Source organism: Pseudochaenichthys georgianus, chromosome 5, assembly GCF_902827115.2.
Source record: "Pseudochaenichthys georgianus chromosome 5, fPseGeo1.2, whole genome shotgun sequence".
Taxonomy (NCBI): Eukaryota; Metazoa; Chordata; class Actinopteri; order Perciformes; family Channichthyidae; genus Pseudochaenichthys; species Pseudochaenichthys georgianus.
Genome location: NC_047507.1, coordinates 27,449,163 through 27,467,964, shown reverse-complemented (window position 1 = coordinate 27,467,964; position 18,802 = coordinate 27,449,163). Strand labels below are relative to the sequence as shown.

Here is an 18,802-nt window from a genome sequence, read left to right as displayed (position 1 = left end):
GATATGGGTTTGTGCAAACTGTGTATGCAGCTGCTGAATTAAAAGGCTAATTTCACTTATTTTCCCACTCACCAAGAAAATACAGCCATGCAGAAAGTACTACTTTTATTCGCAAAAGGTTTGGAAATATTTGAAAATATCTGCACTCCATCTCAATGAAACGTCGGTAAATTATGGTATTTTACTTTTGGTTTTCACACCATTCAAAAATGTAATTTTAAGAAATGTATTTGAATTGATAGACAGTACAAAACATCAAATATCATTACTATGTATGTGTGTCTTTGGTTTGACATGTGAAGCTGAATGTAAAGATGGACACTGAAGAAAATGAGACTGGAGATGAAGATACATGAACTTGTGCCAAAGAGAGGAGCTGTTTCTGTCGTTTGGAGGTTTTTTGTAAATGTTGTCGACTAAAATCGTTGCCTGAGGAGGTAACACAAGTAATTTACTCCACCACTTCAACTGAAAGCACTTATTGGAGTATGAAGAATGTATGAAAATACAATCTGCTTCAACAAGCAACGCTGGTGAAATGTCTAAAGTAAAGTCGATTCAAGTGTCACTTGAAGACACATTTGGTCGAGGGGTTGTCTATGATAGGAAAGACTTATAAATGTCAATACATTTCAAATCATTGAAAAATTAAATAAATACCATGATACTGTTCAAATTTGGAACAATACTGTGCTATTCATTTTTTTTCATACTGCCCAGCCCTATATTATAGTGTTTAACCTTAAAGTAAAAACATACTGCTCAACACTGTAAATCAAAGTATTGTTCTACTGCTGTAAGTGAGGAAATATGTTTTTATATATTCAGGCTGATGCAATTTGGTATAGCATCAGATGTGGTGTAGTATTGTGGCTGCAGTGTTAACTCTTATTCACCGCTGCCCTTTTGTACCTGGCTCTAAACCTAAAGGCTCCCCGGAGCCTTCACTTTAGGTAGTTTGAAGCCTAAAACACACACACACACACACACACACACACACACACACACACACACACACACACACACACACACACACACACACACACACACACACACACACACACACACACACACACACACACACACACACACACACACACACACACACACACACACACACACACACACACACACACACACACACACACACACACACACACACACACACACACACACACACACACACACACACACTTTCTATCTCTGCCCTCCATCTCTCTCTCTCTCTCCTACTCCTTTTGCCCAGCTCATAACTACCAGAGCCAGACGACTGACTGACACACTCTCCTGCTCACATGCACGCACACACTCTCAGCACATGCATCGAGTGGAACAGATCCACAGAGCTGCACAGTAGTGAGGCAACTCTGAGAGAGAGGTGGGGTGGAGAAAGAGAGAGATAGAGAAAGAGAGAGAGCATTTACTCTCCCTCTCTCCTCACTTAAGGAAAGCAGCAGTGTGGAGAAGTTGCATGAAGCGCTTGGTTCCAACTGACGACTTTCTAATCAGACCATGTAAGCCCAGAAGAGGAGGCAGAAAAAGCAGAAGAAGAAACTTCCTGCTTGCTGAAGGAGAGCAGACTTCGCTGAGGGATTACTGGACTCTTGGTATTTGTGCTCGTGTCATGGTGATATCCTTCATGATCGTCTGTTGTTGACAGGAGCCTCTCTGTGTCTTGGATTTCCCAAAGGATCAAAGCTTGTTGTCTGAGCTGAGGAGTGTGTGAATGAAGTGTGTGCAAGTGGGAAACATGTCAAACGGACGATTCAGTCACCTGTTGAGGGGAGTCTGGCTGCTGTGGCAAGGTGAGTTCAGGCACTGTCTGCAGGATGATACTGATTTTTGTTAAAGTCGTCAAGCTGTTTAAAAAGATTGTTTGAACATATCGTTTCTTCTTAAATTATTCCTTTAAAGTCACAGATAAAGTGTGTATTTTTGCACGTTTTACCGGATTCAATTCATACAAAGTATTTTCTCAACCTGAAAAAAGAACAAGGTAAATGTTTTAAAAGATGAATTAAGGCTTAGACTGTTGCTGATGTTTCATGATCACATAATCAGATCTGAAAAGATTGCAGAAGATTTCCGCCTGTAATCCAAAGCTTTTCCCGTATAAAACCCCGATATAAATGCTCTCTCATGTGAGAAATCAGCTGAACACTTGCGGATTTAGCTTAAAGAACACATGGCAGGACACAGAGACACAAAAGGAAGAGATTATAACTGGCAAACTCATAATAACAAGGAAGTTATTAAGTAATTTGTCACAATTCAAATGATTTGCAGAGGTCAGCATGTGGATCAGCACATTAGAAAAATAAAAACACGACCTGTGCTGACATTGGACTTATGAATAGCCGGTCTTGTTCAGCCTCTCCTCCTCTGTGTGTCTTCAAAGCTTCAGTGGAGGAGGCTTTCAAAAACAAAAGAGCTCTGGCTGGTGCCTTTAAACAATGGTTCCCTCGGAGCAGGGAAGCGTGGCCCTGGAACTAATGTTGCCATTATGTTAATGGTTAGAATAACAGGAGACAGCATTACTGACTTCACCTCAGGCTGCTGTGCGGAGCTGATTATCCAGACGAGGCCTCCAACGTGGAGGCTCTGCATTTTGGCCATCATGGCTGGTTAGTGTGATGAGCTGCGGGACACAGACTGGAGGAGGCATCTGCCCAGTTATAATCATATCCGCCCTGCCCCTCCCTACATCTATCCCTAGCTGCTCCAGTGGTACACTGGTAGACTGGTATCTGTGGATTGTTTTCTTTTTCACCGCTCAAGTCTAGTAGAGGAGACAGGCGAGGTCGAGCCGCTGGCCCTGACCAGATGTCAGAAGCAGTTGCGCAGATCTTCAACCCAAACAGAGATGATCAGGAATTAATTTGAGGAGCCAACACTGATATCAAGGTGGAATTGTTGGGATGATAATATTTAGAGGGATTTTGACATGTGTAATGTCATTTATGTGAGTGTATGTACATTTCCCGATACTGAGAACGAGATAAAATAGAGTTAAATGTATTGATTCGCAACTTTTGAGGAACTCTCTGAGACACAAACACTAAGTACTCTCAATTCTGCCTAAGGCTACTTCATGAGGTTTTTAATTAAATGGTGGCCAAATAGAAGAGACCACGGTGAATACTTGCATCAGATGTGGTGGTAGATGCTTGTTGTGGGACAGTGAAGGTCTGAGATGAAGTTTACCAAAATTGACTTTACCGTTTTCATGCAATTTAAATATTGGATGCGGCGCTCATGTTTTGGACTCAAACAGTCCGACCTCAAACTCTCCCAGTACGTTGGAGAAAGCAAACTATCAGATCTCACAGAAAGTCTCCAAACCAAGTTTTTGGATTAAGGTAAAACTGATCAGCTGAGTAACATCAGCCTGAAAACATCAACGGACCTTCAACTTCTCTTTCGCTATCTACATCTCAACTGCCTAGGCTGTCCACCAAGAGTAGACACCACAATTCATGTTAGGTGCCATTCAAATCCTCTACTGTGTAATAGCACAAAATCCAACATTACAGCCGAGGAAAGCTGAGAAAACAGAGTAGGTCGATGTTCCACTCATGCTGAGGGTGTAAGATGCAGCAGGACGGTGTGTGTGTGTGTGTGTGTGTGTGTGTGTGTGTGTGTGTGTGTGTGTGTGTGTGTGTGTGTGTGTGTGTGTGTGTGTGTGTGTGTGTGTGTGTGTGTGTGTGTGTGTGTGTGTGTGTGTGTGTGTGTGTGTGTGTGTGTGTGTGTGTGTGTGTGTGTGTGTGTGTGTGTGTGTGTGTGTGTGTTGTTGCTTAGAGAACAGGAGCCAGAGTTTGCTAACCGCAGTGGAACTGGCAGCAGGGTCCGCTGGGCAAACCCTGTAGATCCCCTCTCTAAATAAACGAGGCCGCTGGATTAAGCAGCTTAAACTGTGATGAAAAGACAACAGCGGCCGTACATGCGCTGCCCCCGGGACAGAAGGAGAATCCTGGTCCGGGAGACCGCTATGATATGCTGGGGTCAAAGCCTGAGAAAAAGGAAGGGGGGCTCGGGTTAGAATAACACAACAGACCTTGTGTTCTTTGAAAACCTCTAAATCAACCTGACCCTCGCCTGACTTTGGCGACAAGGAAGGAGGGAAGGGAGAGACAGAACCAGGAACGGTGCACAGCAAATGAAATGGTTTCTGTTTGCCTTCCTATGCCCCTTATGAATTGCTAGAACTCTGATAACAATGTTGGGGTCACATGTTTGCTGTCTGCAGGCACCTTTTGACAAGATTATGTAGGTTTACGGCATGTCACACAGCAGCGACACATCATTAAATCATTTAATCGTAACATTGCAGGGTTACTTCATAATGGTTTAGATGTGTGCACATGCTGTTCTTTTCTAAACTTAATTTAAAAAATGCCATTTTTTATGCTGCACTGAACAAGTTGTTCTACCTGTTTCAACTGTATTGTTATTGATTGGTTTGTAGACATTGCATTGCACATAGCATTATTTGTTGCTACATTTCTGGTCTTTTTTGCCCAAGTAGTCGGTGGACATATGTCACAGCATGATCTATTGTAGGACCACCGTTTTGGATTGACAACCTCCTTTCTCTCACAACTGACCATTTTAATCTCAGAAAGCCCACAATTACTAAAACGGGCCTCTACTGGACGCAGGGTTGATATCACAGAGTATGTCAAAAGTTGTCTTACCACATGTTGAGTAGCTGCTTAAAAGCCATCAGCTGTTCATACATTTGGTTGGTAAGTGAGGAGTGCTGCATTTGAGCTTTTGATGGTCAACAAAAACTGCTTGTTTATCCACAATATGTTTTTTTTTTCTTATAAACGCTTCAAATACAGAATATGTGACGTGTGGGTTTGGAGTTGTTTAAAGGCACCTTTGACAAGACTGCATGGGTTTAGTAACAAAAGTCGTATTAGTTTACAATCTCAAGTGAGATAAATAATCTAAAAAGTCTTTATGTGCCAAACTTTTAAGTTGTAGCTTAAAACAAATGTAACAACATGCACAACTTGTGACGAGGGGGGACAAGTAGAGAGTCCTTTGTAATACAGGGTCACAACAAGCCAAATACAGTTGGGAATAACTGTCTCACAACACAGATCCACGATCTGGAGGACAGCTCAGCAACTGAAAAAGCAGCTGTGAATAATGTAGAGCAGTCACCTATGTATGTGGAATGAGCAGGATCTCTCATCTACTATAGCACCACACACAGAAAACACACCCATGCACCTCACTAATCTTGTCATCATAAAGAAGCCTCACCCCACCCCCCTCTTCCTCTTGAACAAACTTCATTCACCTCATCAACCACTGACAGACACACAGAAAAAACCCGAAACAAAGACGAGAAAAAAAGAAGGGAGGAATCTGAAATCCATCCAGGAGAAATGAGCCGTAAACATCATGGCTTTTTCATCAGGGCAGGAGAAAGTAATCAGTGGAGGGGGAGTAGGGCCAAGAGGGCAGCGGGCACTTTGAGGACAGTTTGGAGGGGTTTTGTCCTGCAGCACTGAGGCAAAGTAAGATGAGAAAGTGGCTTTACAGGACACTGGGGGTAACCGAAATGAACGAAATGGGCTGAGGATGTAGTAAAAAAAAAACTCAAGAGGAAGTAGTTAAAATACAGGAACATGGAGGGATTGGTGCTGCTTTGCCATCATTTCAGTTTCTGCGACACTTAATGCCTCCACTTTGGCAGGTTTAGTAACTCTTCATTAAAAGCCTCAGTAGAAGCAGCTATGAAGCAAACAAAGGCGTCTCTCTCTAATGAACCGGGCTGACTTCAACGTCAAGCACTTGATTCCCGCTGCAAGCCCTGAATATAAAGTGCCTGGATCTGGTCTTTGTTTTTCCAGGATAGCTCCAAATAAAGAATTACATAAAACTGTATTTTGACGTTGGATGAGACATGAGAGGAAAGCGGAGGCTGCCAAGCCGTAATCACAAATGCAAACATGCAAACAGAGTGCAGCCTGGAGGTCCTTTATAAATGGTATCCCTTCTGCAGAGGACTGTAAATACATGTGTGCAGTGTGTTCTGTTGGACGTGCATTTTTAAATGTGTGTGTGTGTGCATGCATGCATTTGTGTGTTCAAATGATGAATGTAGGAGCTCAAAGACAGGTAGATTACTTTGGCTGCTCATCAGTCGGCTGCAGCGTTGGTGGTGATGACAGAATGACCGTGAGACCACACGCAAGGCCCAGCCTGCTGCACTGACCCCTTGTGGGAGAATCAGGATACTGCATGAGGATAGATGGGAGATGAGTGTTGTCTCTGCCTGCCTGAAATGTAAGATATGTGGTGTGTTGTTTTGACAACAATCTGGTTAACTGCAAGTTAGCTGCAGTTTACCTTCTCCTGTTTAATAAAAGGCTTGCACACAAAGCGATTGGTTTATCTTTCAGTCAACCAACATTTGAATAGCTCTGACCCTTTATGAGTATAACGAGCTTTGACAATTATTGTAGTATGAACATCCCTTGATTTGTTTTAATGGCAATCCAAGCGCTGTTTGTCATTCTCTGTAAAAAATTGTTTCACATTTAAGAAAACAGCAAGGTGCCCATATACACATCAAAGCTTTTACTCATCTTAATATTGACCATTATGAGATCCAACCTAATGAGCTCCCAGTGTAAGTGATCGGGAACACAATCCACAGTCCTTGTTCTGTGCAAAATGTATTTCAAAGTAAGTTTGAAGCCTAAATTCTTAAACAAAAAAAGCATTAATTTAGTCTCAGTCAAAACAGGAGTTATATTCCAAGTGTGTACGTTTTCCATGAGGGTTCTTCTGTTGAGCTGCAGCAGGGGGATACAAAGGCAAAGGAGGAATGTCGTACCAAAAAAACTTCAAAATGCTGATTGACTCATTTCTGAAGCCTCACCAACTTCAGATAAACTGAAGTTTGCACAAAAGAGCACTGTGGATTTTGTCATATCCTTACAGTTTAAGCACATTAATACGGGTTGTTGTAAAATGAACAGGAACGTGATTAACTTTACTAACACATTTATTTCAATGTTCATATGTGTTCCTAACTGTTGTTTTAGGGCAGAGATGAGCATACAAGCATATCCTTAGGGTGCATTCACACCTAATAGTCCGCTCTCTGGTGCGCACCAGACGACAGTTTGTTACATTGTTTCATTTTTCAGAAGGTTCGGTTTGCGTTCACACGGGAAAAACTCAAACGGACTATAAACTTTAAACACAAGTCATGTGCTCGGAAATGCTGTTCAACCATTGGTCAGACATTAAGGGGGTACAAACGCAAATCCCGGTAATTTCTAGCGGAGCCTCCGCCATGGAGCATCGGCACTTTCGGCAGGTTATTCTCATGCTGCTGTTAGTCTGGAGATCAACAGACATATGATTATATAATCAGACAACGTCCGTTAAAAAACATTATTACATGGCTTTGTTGAATACTCGATTCTGATTGGTCAATTCAAAACACGTGACACGTTTTTAATCCAGAACAGACAGACCGCTGTCAAGGATTTATTGACCGTTGTTAAGGACGCTCACATCTGCACAAAGAAGTCCGTTCGATTTAACTGTATACAGTTTGGCTGAAACTAACTGACAAGCGGAGAAGTAACGGGCAGAAACCCTCCTTTTTACGCAGCGGTCCAAACATAGGTCAGACGGCGACACATATTCAGTTGCCAGTTACTTTGGCATTAGGGCAGGGATATCTAGATACTTCCCAAGGTTTGACATAATGAATTGTGCTACTTTTAAAGCAAGCAACGATTTTTTTCAAATCTGTAATCAAAAAGCTCCTCAAAAACGCTATCGAAGCAGTTCCTGCCGTTGCTACGTTAGTTCAAACACTAACAACGGACTATTTTTCTTAGCGGATGCATGTACATTTAAATACAACTATTTTTTAAATCAATAAAATAATTTTCTAAATCCACAAAAGCATTTCAATTAATATTGGGAGTCATGTCGTTACTTTGTTGGGAATGTGGCCATGTAATAAGCGGGATAATGTGCAGCAGCGCGGTCATTATGGGGAAAAGAACACCTTCATGCCGATCTAGATCCCTCCGCTTCGCGTCGGGCTCCTGATCAGCCTGTCGGTGTTCTTTTCCTGTTTATCCATGAGAGACCTTCTGCAGAGGAGGGGCGTTTCACCGACGACAGGTGTTCTTACTTTTATGTAGCTGACGGAGAATTTTTACTTTACACGACACTGTTCAACACTTAATTCTGCTTTACTCTTTAACTAAACAACCGCGGATGTCTTGAAAGACTCTTTCGCTAAAGATTTTTTAAGATATCCGCGTTCTTGTGACACGTAAATACTGCACTTCCTATGTTTTGGTGCGGACTGCGTTCACACCAGCAATGAACCGCTCCAGAGTTCGCAATCAAGCGCTCCGAGACCACCTATTTTAGCGGACCAGAGTCCGGTTGTTTAGTCTCGGACTGCGTTCACACCGACCCAAATGAACCGCACCAAGCGGCTAAACGCACCAGGGTTCGATTCAACCGGACTATACAAGGCAGGTGTGAACGCACCCTTAATGTGGGAAGAGCTTTCGTTTTCTTTTTGGCTGTATTGCTTTGCTGAACAAGTTAAAGGGGTTGACCCTTGACCCCTATGAAGACATAGAGATTAGTGAGATGGTTGGACTTTAAGTCAGTGCTTGTCATCAATTTTCTCTCATGTTATCTTTTAGTTATGAGGTTACTGTCAATATCTCAAGTTAGTATTATTGCGAAATTGTTTCTATTTACGTTGGCCTCCAAAATAACCAATTGAATAACATCTCTCTGAAAAGTTTTGACCCTACAACTGAACATTATAAACTGGCAGCTGAGAGTATAATCCAACATAAATGATACATTTGACTTACAGTGAGTTTTGTTGGTAAACATATATGAAATCTGTCTGTGGATATTCTATACCTAGTTAGGAAGGCGTAGACTTTATCAAAGGGACGTTTCAGGGGCCATACTGAAACACTAGTTTAGTGGGAACCATTGTTTGATAAAACCAATACAATTTGACTCCCTATAGGATGTGAATCAAATAAATGAGTCCCCTACCTCCTCCAAATTGAGATTGGGGGTGGACTTGTATCATTGGTATTACAACATTACCTCACTTGCGGTTGTACTAGGCCCTTTTGTAAAAGAATACCTAAAACCCTGCAATGAGCAATTTTGTTTTACTAAGCGCTGCGTTTCAGAGAACTTTTTTAGTAAATGCAACCATATGCCCAACTGGAACGAGATCCAAGAAAGGGAAAGGGGCTGAATGACAAGTGACCTCAAGAAACACTTTAGAAATGTTTTGGCAAAAACAGAAACTCAAATATATGCGACTCTCGCTTCTCTCTCCATTCATTGCGCTGTGTGTGAGTAACCACTTATAACATGTTGCATGCAGCTACAAATGCAGGATAACACAAAACAGACCAATTGGATGACCTGCAGGGAAATAAATTAATCCTGATTAGTATTTCTGCTCCGAGCTCTCCCGTGGGAGCGCAGCTGGGTCCGACCAACTGGCTTCCCTCGCCAGCTGCAGTGACATGGAGCATAAACAAACACATCAGCACATGGGGAAATTGCAAACATGTTTCAATGCCTATGACAGGAAAGAGAAGTATTAATCATATCAACAAATTGACAGACAGGTTGAAGGAGAAGAAATGTGCCTTCGAGCTTAAATCTGGTTTTGTGGTTTTTGACTGTATAGTTCATCCAAATTCAACGTGTGTGTGTGTGTGTGTGTGTGTGTGTGTGTGTGTGTGTGTGTGTGTGTGTGTGTGTGTGTGTGTGTGTGTGTGTGTGTGTGTGTGTGTGTGTGTGTGTGTGTGTGTGTGTGTGTGTGTGTGTGTGTGTGTGTGTGTGTGTGTGTGTGTGTGTGTGTGTGTGTGTGTGTGTGTGTGTGTGTGTGTGTGTGTGTGTGTGTGTGTGTGTGTGTGTTGCTAGGAAATGACGGAGGTGCACACATGTCTGGTCGTGGTCAGCATATGGGAAGCATTCCAAAAATTAGGGGAACAAGAAATATCCTCCATTCTGACACTAACAAGGTTAATAAACGGTCGCCATCTTGGAGCCTTTTACAGGGAAAAAAAAAACACACTCTTTCCATTCAAAGTCCCCATTTTCCTTTAGCTCCATCTAATGAGTCATAAGAAAACAAACTTATCAGCGACTCAACAACTAACTCCCAACTCAACTGGAGGCTCAACAGGTGATGTTCTCCCCAAGTGCATCTAAAGTCAAATGAGAGAAAAGTGGAGTGAGATTACACCCATAAAGCTGTCTACCACAGGAGGCCCTGAGGAAAGCTGAGAAAGTGAGAGTTATAATGTGAGAACTGTGAGGATAAAGGAGAGCGAGAGGGAATAAGAGAAAAATAAAAGGTGGACATTTAGGAAATCGCAAGCTGGATACGCTGACTTAGAGCTAAAGTTTCTTCAAAACTCTTATGGCAGAGTATTAGAAGATTAATGATGTTAAATATAAAACAGTCAGCAGCTGGTTAGCTTAGCTTAGCATACAGACTGAAAAGAGGGAAGAATGGAACAAAATGCAACAAATCTGCCTGCCAGCACCTCTTAAGCGCACTATTAAACATTATAGATATAAATTCAATCATATTATGGGGGAAGCATTTTTAAGTGAGAGAGGAAAAAACAGGAGGTTCAAGCCAGATAGAAAACAGGAGACGGAGACGTCTGTGAGAACTCATCCCCCTTTGCTTTTTACAATTTGTTTTTGGAGAATGAAACTGAATAAATAGTTTTCATACGGACAGAAAAATGCACACATTTCGCAGACAGATCCCAGTGGGTTTCCTCACGTTGCAACCATGAAGGTGCAATCAGAACATCCTTTTTGTCTGAACTGAAACCAGATCGTAGTGCTCGGCCTTGCCGTGTCGACACAAAAAGCAGAACGTGCAGATATGACTAAGACAGGCAGACAAAATGCAGATGTGCACGTGTCAGATCAATACATGTTTTTCACGTGAATAATGCTTTCATTTTGTGTTTGGGAAGACTCAAATGAGAACATTTTTCAACTGTTTACTTTATTTGTATGATAAAAATGAACATAAACAAAGATCTCAGGGACACACACTTCCTCCCTCCTTGCAAACACCAAAAACGAGGCCTGCATGCTGAAGCCGCAGGCTGATTGGAGTGACAGGCCCTAACTATCTGCACTGTGGCCAACGTCCTGGTTCACAGCTATGTATGGTTTCTATAGCACGCACTCACCCCTCATTACATGGAGAATTTACCCAAATGACATCCCTTAAACAGCTTGCAGTCAACCATAAGTGTGCTGAGATGTACCATGACCATTATCTGTTCCCTCCATTTTCTGATGAAGGAGGCCGATAATCATCATAATGGCTCTCCCATTTCCTGTAGCCACCCAACATCAGCATGGCAATCGAAATGGAGTGCAATGGAGCCTCTGCGTTTATCTCATCGGATAATATTTACTTACTGTTTTGTGATTTCCCTTTCTCTGTAGCTGTGTTTGTGGCTGGAACTGGGAGTAAGCTCTGGGAGGTTCCCACTGCCTCCTTCACTTCCTCCTCCAACCTCAGCGAGAGCCTGCAGGACTGTGAGTACCGCCACCTTCAGGACAGAGTGAGCATCACAGCAGACATCCCGCCTAGACTGGATGGCACATGGGTGTCAACAAGGTGAATTTCTTAAATTATAAAGTGCAAAAGCAGCATTTATTTTAGACAATGTCAAGGAAGTTCAATAGGTCGCTTAATGTTGTTTTGATGTTTAATGTAGCATCCTTTTATTCGTTCACATCATAGACTGTATATATAAACACATTCACATATAGTTCTATCTGTTTAAGTATTGTAGGCTGTCGGATCCCTCTAATTGTCTTACACTACTATGTAGATAAACTTAATAAACAGCGAGTCATTGCTTTTTTCAGAATTTGAATTTAAGCAGATTAAAAGAGTTTTAGACTTCAGATGAGATACTGATTTTATGTTCTCAATTGCTTGTTCCAAGTCTTCTATAACAGAGTATTATTTTGGTCCCATTTGAACATATCTATGTCAGAGTGTGTTTTCATTTTACTCCACCCGCTCCTGTCAATTTTGATTCTGATGAAAAAAAAGATGGTGACAGCCAAAATGCTGCTGAAGGTTTTAAAAACAGTCCACAAACAAATTGTGTATGTTACATTTGCTACATCCATTTCTTATCCTTAAATATATGTTTGACCTGTAACTTCACTTAAAGGGGACCTATCATGCAAAATGCACTTTTTGATGTCTTTTATACTTAAATATGTGTCCCCGGTGTGTCAGGGAACTCACGCAGCGTCAGAAAATACAACCCTCTCTCTTTTCCCCCGCAACCACATCTCTAAAAACGGGGGTACAACGGAGCTGATCCAGATTTGCGTCCGATATGACGTAATATCGGAAATGCGAACCCACGGCACTATCAGAAAGTTGCTATCAGAAACAATGCCCGACTGTTTTGGACGTAATATGGTCTTTGTTTACATTAGCAAGCATGCTAACACTCAGAGCTAACGCAGTACTGGAGAGAGCATGTGTCAAAGAAGCAGGAAATTAAAAAAAGAACTCACCTTGTGATAAACCGGCAAGAGAAAAAGCATTTGAGCTCCATACTGTTTCAGAAATAATCCTTGATGTGGTTTGGAACATGATATGGCATTTAATCATGGGAGCATTGAGCTGAATCTGAGTAGGCATTAGCTCCCCCTCCTCTTTGTTATTTTTTCAAGCTAAGGACCCCACACCTGGGGCCTATACTACGAACCTGGTTCAACCTAACCTGGATATGTTTGAGTTAGCCGGTTGGCCTAATCCAAAACATACGCGCTCTCGCTAAACTGTACTACGACGCTGGTTATCAAGTGGATCGCTCAAGCCAGCCGTGTCCTATCTAGTTAGGTGCGCGTTCACATGAAAGGGGTGGTATCTGGAGCATTCGACCAATCACAAACATGGAGAAGCGTACTGACAGCGCAGCGTCATACTTCCTGAATGAGAAGTCAACTATAATATTAGACATATGAAGAAGTTAAACTTTAAACATCCATGACTTAAACACTTTATCCAGGATAAAAGCCACATAGCTGCACCTGCAAGGTGAATACAGCTGGAAAAAGAAAAAGTGTTTGAATGCGTACATTAACAGGTTTATGATATCACTGCCCCGTCTAAAACACGATCTGACTTCAATTACATTTGTCTCGAGTGTTTCGTCAACTTATGTGTTGCTTAAAATAATACTTCTGCATACAGTATGTGACACTGTGAGTGTTGCACGGCCAGATACGGCTCAGCTGACTCAGATAAGGAGATATATGATACATTATGAAGTGATATGCCGCGGACTGTACTTAATGTACTCTGATCCGGTTACTTATGTTGTGGCAGATATTTAAGTAAGCTTTCTTAACGCTAATGTTATAATAGTCAGATTGCTCTGAAGATGGGAGGTGATATTCTATTAATGTTCACGTTCACAGTCGGTGATTTTTGCCGGCCGTCTTTCCTGCAACGGCAGTTTTTCTGTATTTCCTTTCTCCTGTAATATGACTTGATCGCTTTAAACTCCGCACACTGAGCTCTGATTGGTCAGCAGGCGGTGCTTTCACTGAGTTGAGCTCTTAGCCTGCAACCTAACCTGGTCCCGACCAGGTTAGCTGCTTAGCATATATTACCATGGAGATCTAGCCTGCTAAAAAGAGAACCAGCTTCGGATGACCGGAAAGCCAGAGTTTTCCCTGAATTTAGCCGGCTAAGCGAAAATCCTGCTTCGCAGTATACCCCCCTGCAGTTCTCTAACAAGGCTCAAATAGAGGGATATGAGGGATGTCTAAAATGCAGGATCTGTTTGGTATTTTGAGCAAAACACATCATAGTTTTTTATATATCTGAGACCCATAATATATGCCTAAAAATAGCATAATAGGAGAACTTTAAGACTTGCCCCAAAAGGCAGGACAGTCAGCTAACCCCTGTTCACTACTGTTTAGAAAGTATTCAGACACAACTAATCACTAATCATTCCTTATTTGACTCCTCTCTGTTCAGATGTGAGGTGCGGCCCGGTCCAGAGTTCATCACCCGCTCCTACAACTTCCACCCCAGCCGCCACTTCACCGCCCTGCAGCACTATTACACCGACAGCAGCTGTGAGGCCCCGGCCTACTCCCTGATGATCAGGGGGAAGCTTCGTCTGCGGCAGGCCTCCTGGATCACCCGCGGGGGCACCGAGGCAGAACACCACCTCAGCAAGGTGGGCATCGTGGTCCACAGCCTGGCAGCCAAGCAGAGGCTGTCCTCCAGACTTCCTTCCTCCTGCGTCGGTCTGACCCTGAGTCGGGTGATGCCGGGGAAGCTGTACGAGCTGTACAACACCCGGGCAGGGAGGGGGTGTCTGTCGGCGCTGGGCTTCTCTATGATGGAGGTGGGGCTGATACGGGTGGAGACGCAGCACCACAGCCATGGAGGGAAGATCCAGGAGCTGTTCTTAGGAGATATTCACACTGACTGGACACAGAGGACTGAGTACAGACCAACAGGGTACCAACAACCCCTGCAGAACGCCATGGTGAGACATGACTGCCATACAGAGTGTGGAGGATAATTATGAGGGAGGCCAGGGTAGCTCCTACAACAATATCAACAGTAGAGCAGCAGCAGTATAAAGCCTGCCTTTCCCAAGAGCCCTTTAACTGACTTTAAGTTTAAGAACACATTGTTAAGCCCAACTTCAAATGTTGTTTCAGAAAGTCTAGTTAATATTTTGTCTTTCTTACCAACTATACTACGCTATATACATGTTTAAACATCAAGGCAAAACAATTACATTTGATCATTATAAGCTTGAAAAGGAACAAATTGAAGGCTGAAGCAATAAGTCAATTAAGCAATGTTGATAGAAGATAAATTGTTGTCGTTCCAGCTCCTCGAATGTAAAGATGTTATGAGTTTTCTTAGTTTTATGTGTTTATGTGTTTGTGAATACAACTAGGTCTACAACTAGTGATTTACTTCATTCTCAGTTAACTTGCCAATTTGTTGTCTGATCAGCAAATAATTTTGTTTAGAAATATTACAAATAATTCATAATTTCTCAGGTCCAAGATTCTGTTTTGTTCCACTAACAGTCCAAAATCCCACCAAAATAATGAATGATCATGCCACATAAAATAATTAATTGTTTGGCAACCATTATCAAAATTGTTGGTTGTTCATTTTCTGTTTATTTATTTAAGATTATCCCAATTTTCTGAAATGTTATCAGTGATTTGCAATTGTTATAGTCATTGTACACGAATCAACAACCTGATTATTGATAAATCTTCAGTTGCAGCCCTATAGGTCAAAATGCCTCACCTCTTAATTTGTCTTTGCAGCATCACCTCCACCCCTGCCCTGTGTGCGCCCTGGTGTATCGCTCCTCAGAGCATCACCCCCCGGTGTTGCCTCGCAGCCCTGCAGCTTCTCTGTCTCTGGCCGGCCGCTGGGTCAGCCAGCGCTGTGAAACCCGTCCCAACGTCCTCTTCCTCACTCGAGACTTCACCTTGGATCCCGACCAGCACGCATGGGAGGGCATCTATAGACACTACTCGGACCCTGCCTGCTCTCAGCCCACCTTCACCCTGAGAGCTTCGGGCCACTACGCTCAGGGAAACCCATCCGCCAAGGTCTCAGGAGCCACCGAGTTTGTCTTCAAGGTCACCGAGGTGAGAATCACGGCTATGGAGGAGCAGACTGCTAAATTACTGAATGGGACGAGGCCTGGAAGGTGTGGTCTGGCAGGGTGCTGGGAGATCGGGGTTGAACAGGATTTGACCCCCACAGATGGATGCAACCTGCTGGGCCTCAAGCTGCCACATAAGGAGTACGAGCTCTTCAAGCCTGAGCTGGATCACAGGAAACACCCGCTGCTGTTCACCGGAGAAAGACCGACTGATGGGACCAGCCCAGACCGGCCGCAGAGGAGGCCCACTTCATTTCAAGCTCCCATGGTGCTTTGCAGTGGGTTTCCACATCACTATGGCTCAGTTTTCAACAACAAGCAAGTCCAGTTAGCCACCAGTGGGACAGGGAGACTGGTACAGCTGGTGTTACTGGTGCTGGGATCTGTGCTGTGCAGCAGGTTTTGTGTTTATTAGAGACATTGTTTAACAATCAAGCCTGCTACACAGCTGAAGTCATTGATGAAATTGTTTTCTGGCAGCTTTCCTTCACTCTTCCTCCATATAATGATGACTAACATGTGTGATTGTCAAACGAAATCATGAGACACTCAGGAGAGATTAATAATTTTTTATATCTGGCCTTCAGATGCTGCCTGTAGATTCACTTTAATGACTCTTAACGCTGCATTTCTACCTAAAACTAATCTGTATATAAACCACAAATGTATACAAGTGCCATCATTTCAGTATGTATTATATACTTTTATACCGTCCTCCTTTTGTATATTGAACAGATGTTCTCACTTTACAGATTCATTATTTGTTTTGCATATTTCTGTAAATGCAGTTTTCTTGTCATGCTTTTTATCATATAAAGCAAGATCACAGTGTTGAAGTGTGGATCAGTTATTTCCAGAAGCCATGGACCTTGCAGCAGACTTCTCACGAGAGCTTATTTTCATCTGAGATGCAATATAATGAACTCTATACATGGACATTGTTCTCTCAGAATGCTGGAGAGAAGAAAAAAGCTGAAAAAAGTTTAATCATCCCTCTAATAGCTGCCATCATCATTGATCTAATGCCACTGTGGTGCGAAATGTTACTTTATCTCTATCTTCTGTCAAGCTTGTTTATTATTCTGCCTTTCTATCAGCACTCAATCGAAACAAATCAACTGAATATTTATTTTAACCATTTATACTGTATTTTTTGATAAGAGAACGATTTTTGGTTTAATATTTTAGTTAGTTTGCCATTTATAATGAAGTGATTTATTTCTATGTGTATTAAAAAAGGCTTTTCATAACGTCTTGTGTTCAGTTGGTGTTTGAATCAAGAGTCTGAAGAGAAGCTAGAGTCACTGCAACAGAGCTAAGTGCTAAGTTAACGTCATGCTAACACGCTGATGTTTAGCCTGTGTACTTCCCATGCTCACGATCTTAATTTCGATCTTGAGCATGTTTAAAATGAATAATAAGCACTAAGAACAAAGCATGGTTAACTAATGTATTACTTTTAAACCCTTGCCAAACAAGTTTCCGATACCGGCACACATACATATTCTGGCTCGAGGGCTCGCAGCGTCTCCCCGTCCCCGGAAGGGCTGAAGGACTTTTTTTCTGGACGCTTCTTAGGATTTACCATTTTACTCATAGCTGATATTCCCTTACTCTGTTCTTATTTTACTACTCACCACAGCCAAAAAGGTTAGACATAAGTTCTGCACTCCAGCTTTAATGACTCAAATCAAAGTTATTACAATCATGAGGACATAAAAGTTTGAACAAAACTTCAGAGCATTAAAACATAAAAACTTGATACATCTTGAATATTGGTCAATACCACAAAGTCAAGTGTTCCTCAATGTCATTAGGATTCATCCCTTGGACACATGAATATCTGCACAAAGAATGTCATAGCAATCCATTCAATAGTTGTTGAGACAGTGTAGCCTGAACCACAAAGTGGTGCACAGACTGAACTACACACGTAAAAGGAAAGTTCTTTGTGCTGCTGTTTTATTTCAAGAACCAAACAGAAAATTGGGACTGTTTCATCAGCTGGATTTTGTCCTCTATCAGATGTTCAGACTGCGGTCTGATTTAAAGCCCAGATAGTGGGTGGATGAGTGTACTGCTGTTTGATAAATAACTGTCATATGGCTGACACATTACACAAGCCATTCCAGTGTGGGTCCAACTGCTGAATACATACGGATATCAGATTGGATGCACACAGTGTATCATGAGAATAAACAGCCATCAGCAAACAAAATAGATTTTGCAGTCACTCTGACGAAAAATGAGGCGAGAGAAGCCTCAGTTAAAGGGGACCTATCATGCAAAATGCACTTTTGTACGTCTTTTATACATGAATATGTGTCCCCGGTGTGTCAGGGAACTCACCAAGTATCAGAAAACACAACCCTCTCTCTTTTCCTCCCAACCCGGTATCACGGCAAGACGTGAACATGTGACGATTTACCATGCTGGGAGACGTGAAGATGTCACGATTTTGTCCCTTCAAACGTGACAAACGTGACAAACGTGACAAAAAACGTGACAAACGTGACAAAAAACGTGACAAACGTGACACGGTATTGTTAACATGGCCCAAATACCTGGGAATGCCAAGCAAATGCTGTACCACGACAGTCAGTTGTTATTGTAATAACTAATTAATATAATAATGATTTATTTTTTAATGGTCACACTGAATTTCGCCCCAGCTAGTCGACACCTCTTTTAGCAGAAACAAAGGCTACATTAATGTATTAAATCGATGTTAATCCATGTGTGCGGTTGTGGAATTAACGGACGTGATGTTGTGTGATTGCGTTGCCAGGCAACACCTTGGCTTCATGTTCATTTACAAACTCTTCAACTAGATCCGTAGTTATATTTAAAAACATTTTAGAAGGCCTCACGAAATACTTTAATGTAAATGTAAATTTAAATGTGAAGGACTGTGTGTATAACAAAATACATCCGTCATAAACAATACCGGAAACAGACGTAGGCAAGATCCTCAGCTCGGTGATTGGATGGTTTAGGCGCAATGCACGTTGGGATTTGGTGTT

The 18,802-nt window shown here is 42.2% G+C and overlaps 1 protein-coding gene across 1 annotated transcript; it reads left to right on the top strand.

Moving 5' to 3' along the window:
• The first annotated feature begins 1,284 nt into the window (after nt 1-1,284).
• apcdd1l (adenomatosis polyposis coli down-regulated 1-like) lies at nt 1,285-16,940 on the top strand. Its single transcript, XM_034083710.1, has 4 exons — nt 1,285-1,805; nt 11,530-11,704; nt 14,105-14,624; nt 15,433-16,940. Exons 1-4 carry the CDS (start codon nt 1,727-1,729, stop codon nt 16,192-16,194), a joined length of 1,536 nt encoding a protein of 511 aa, XP_033939601.1. The 5' UTR covers nt 1,285-1,726; the 3' UTR covers nt 16,195-16,940.
• The last annotated feature ends 1,862 nt before the right edge of the window (nt 16,941-18,802 follow it).

Excerpts from the sequence above, each read along its gene's own strand:
- apcdd1l (XM_034083710.1), top strand. The coding sequence starts at position 1,727 with ATGAAGTGTGTGCAAGTGGGAAACATGTCAAACGGACGATTCAGTCAC. Across the intron at positions 1,806-11,529 it reads AGTCTGGCTGCTGTGGCAAG|CTGTGTTTGTGGCTGGAACT; the intron begins GTGAGTTCAGGC and ends CTTTCTCTGTAG. Across the intron at positions 11,705-14,104 it reads GGCACATGGGTGTCAACAAG|ATGTGAGGTGCGGCCCGGTC; the intron begins GTGAATTTCTTA and ends CTCTCTGTTCAG.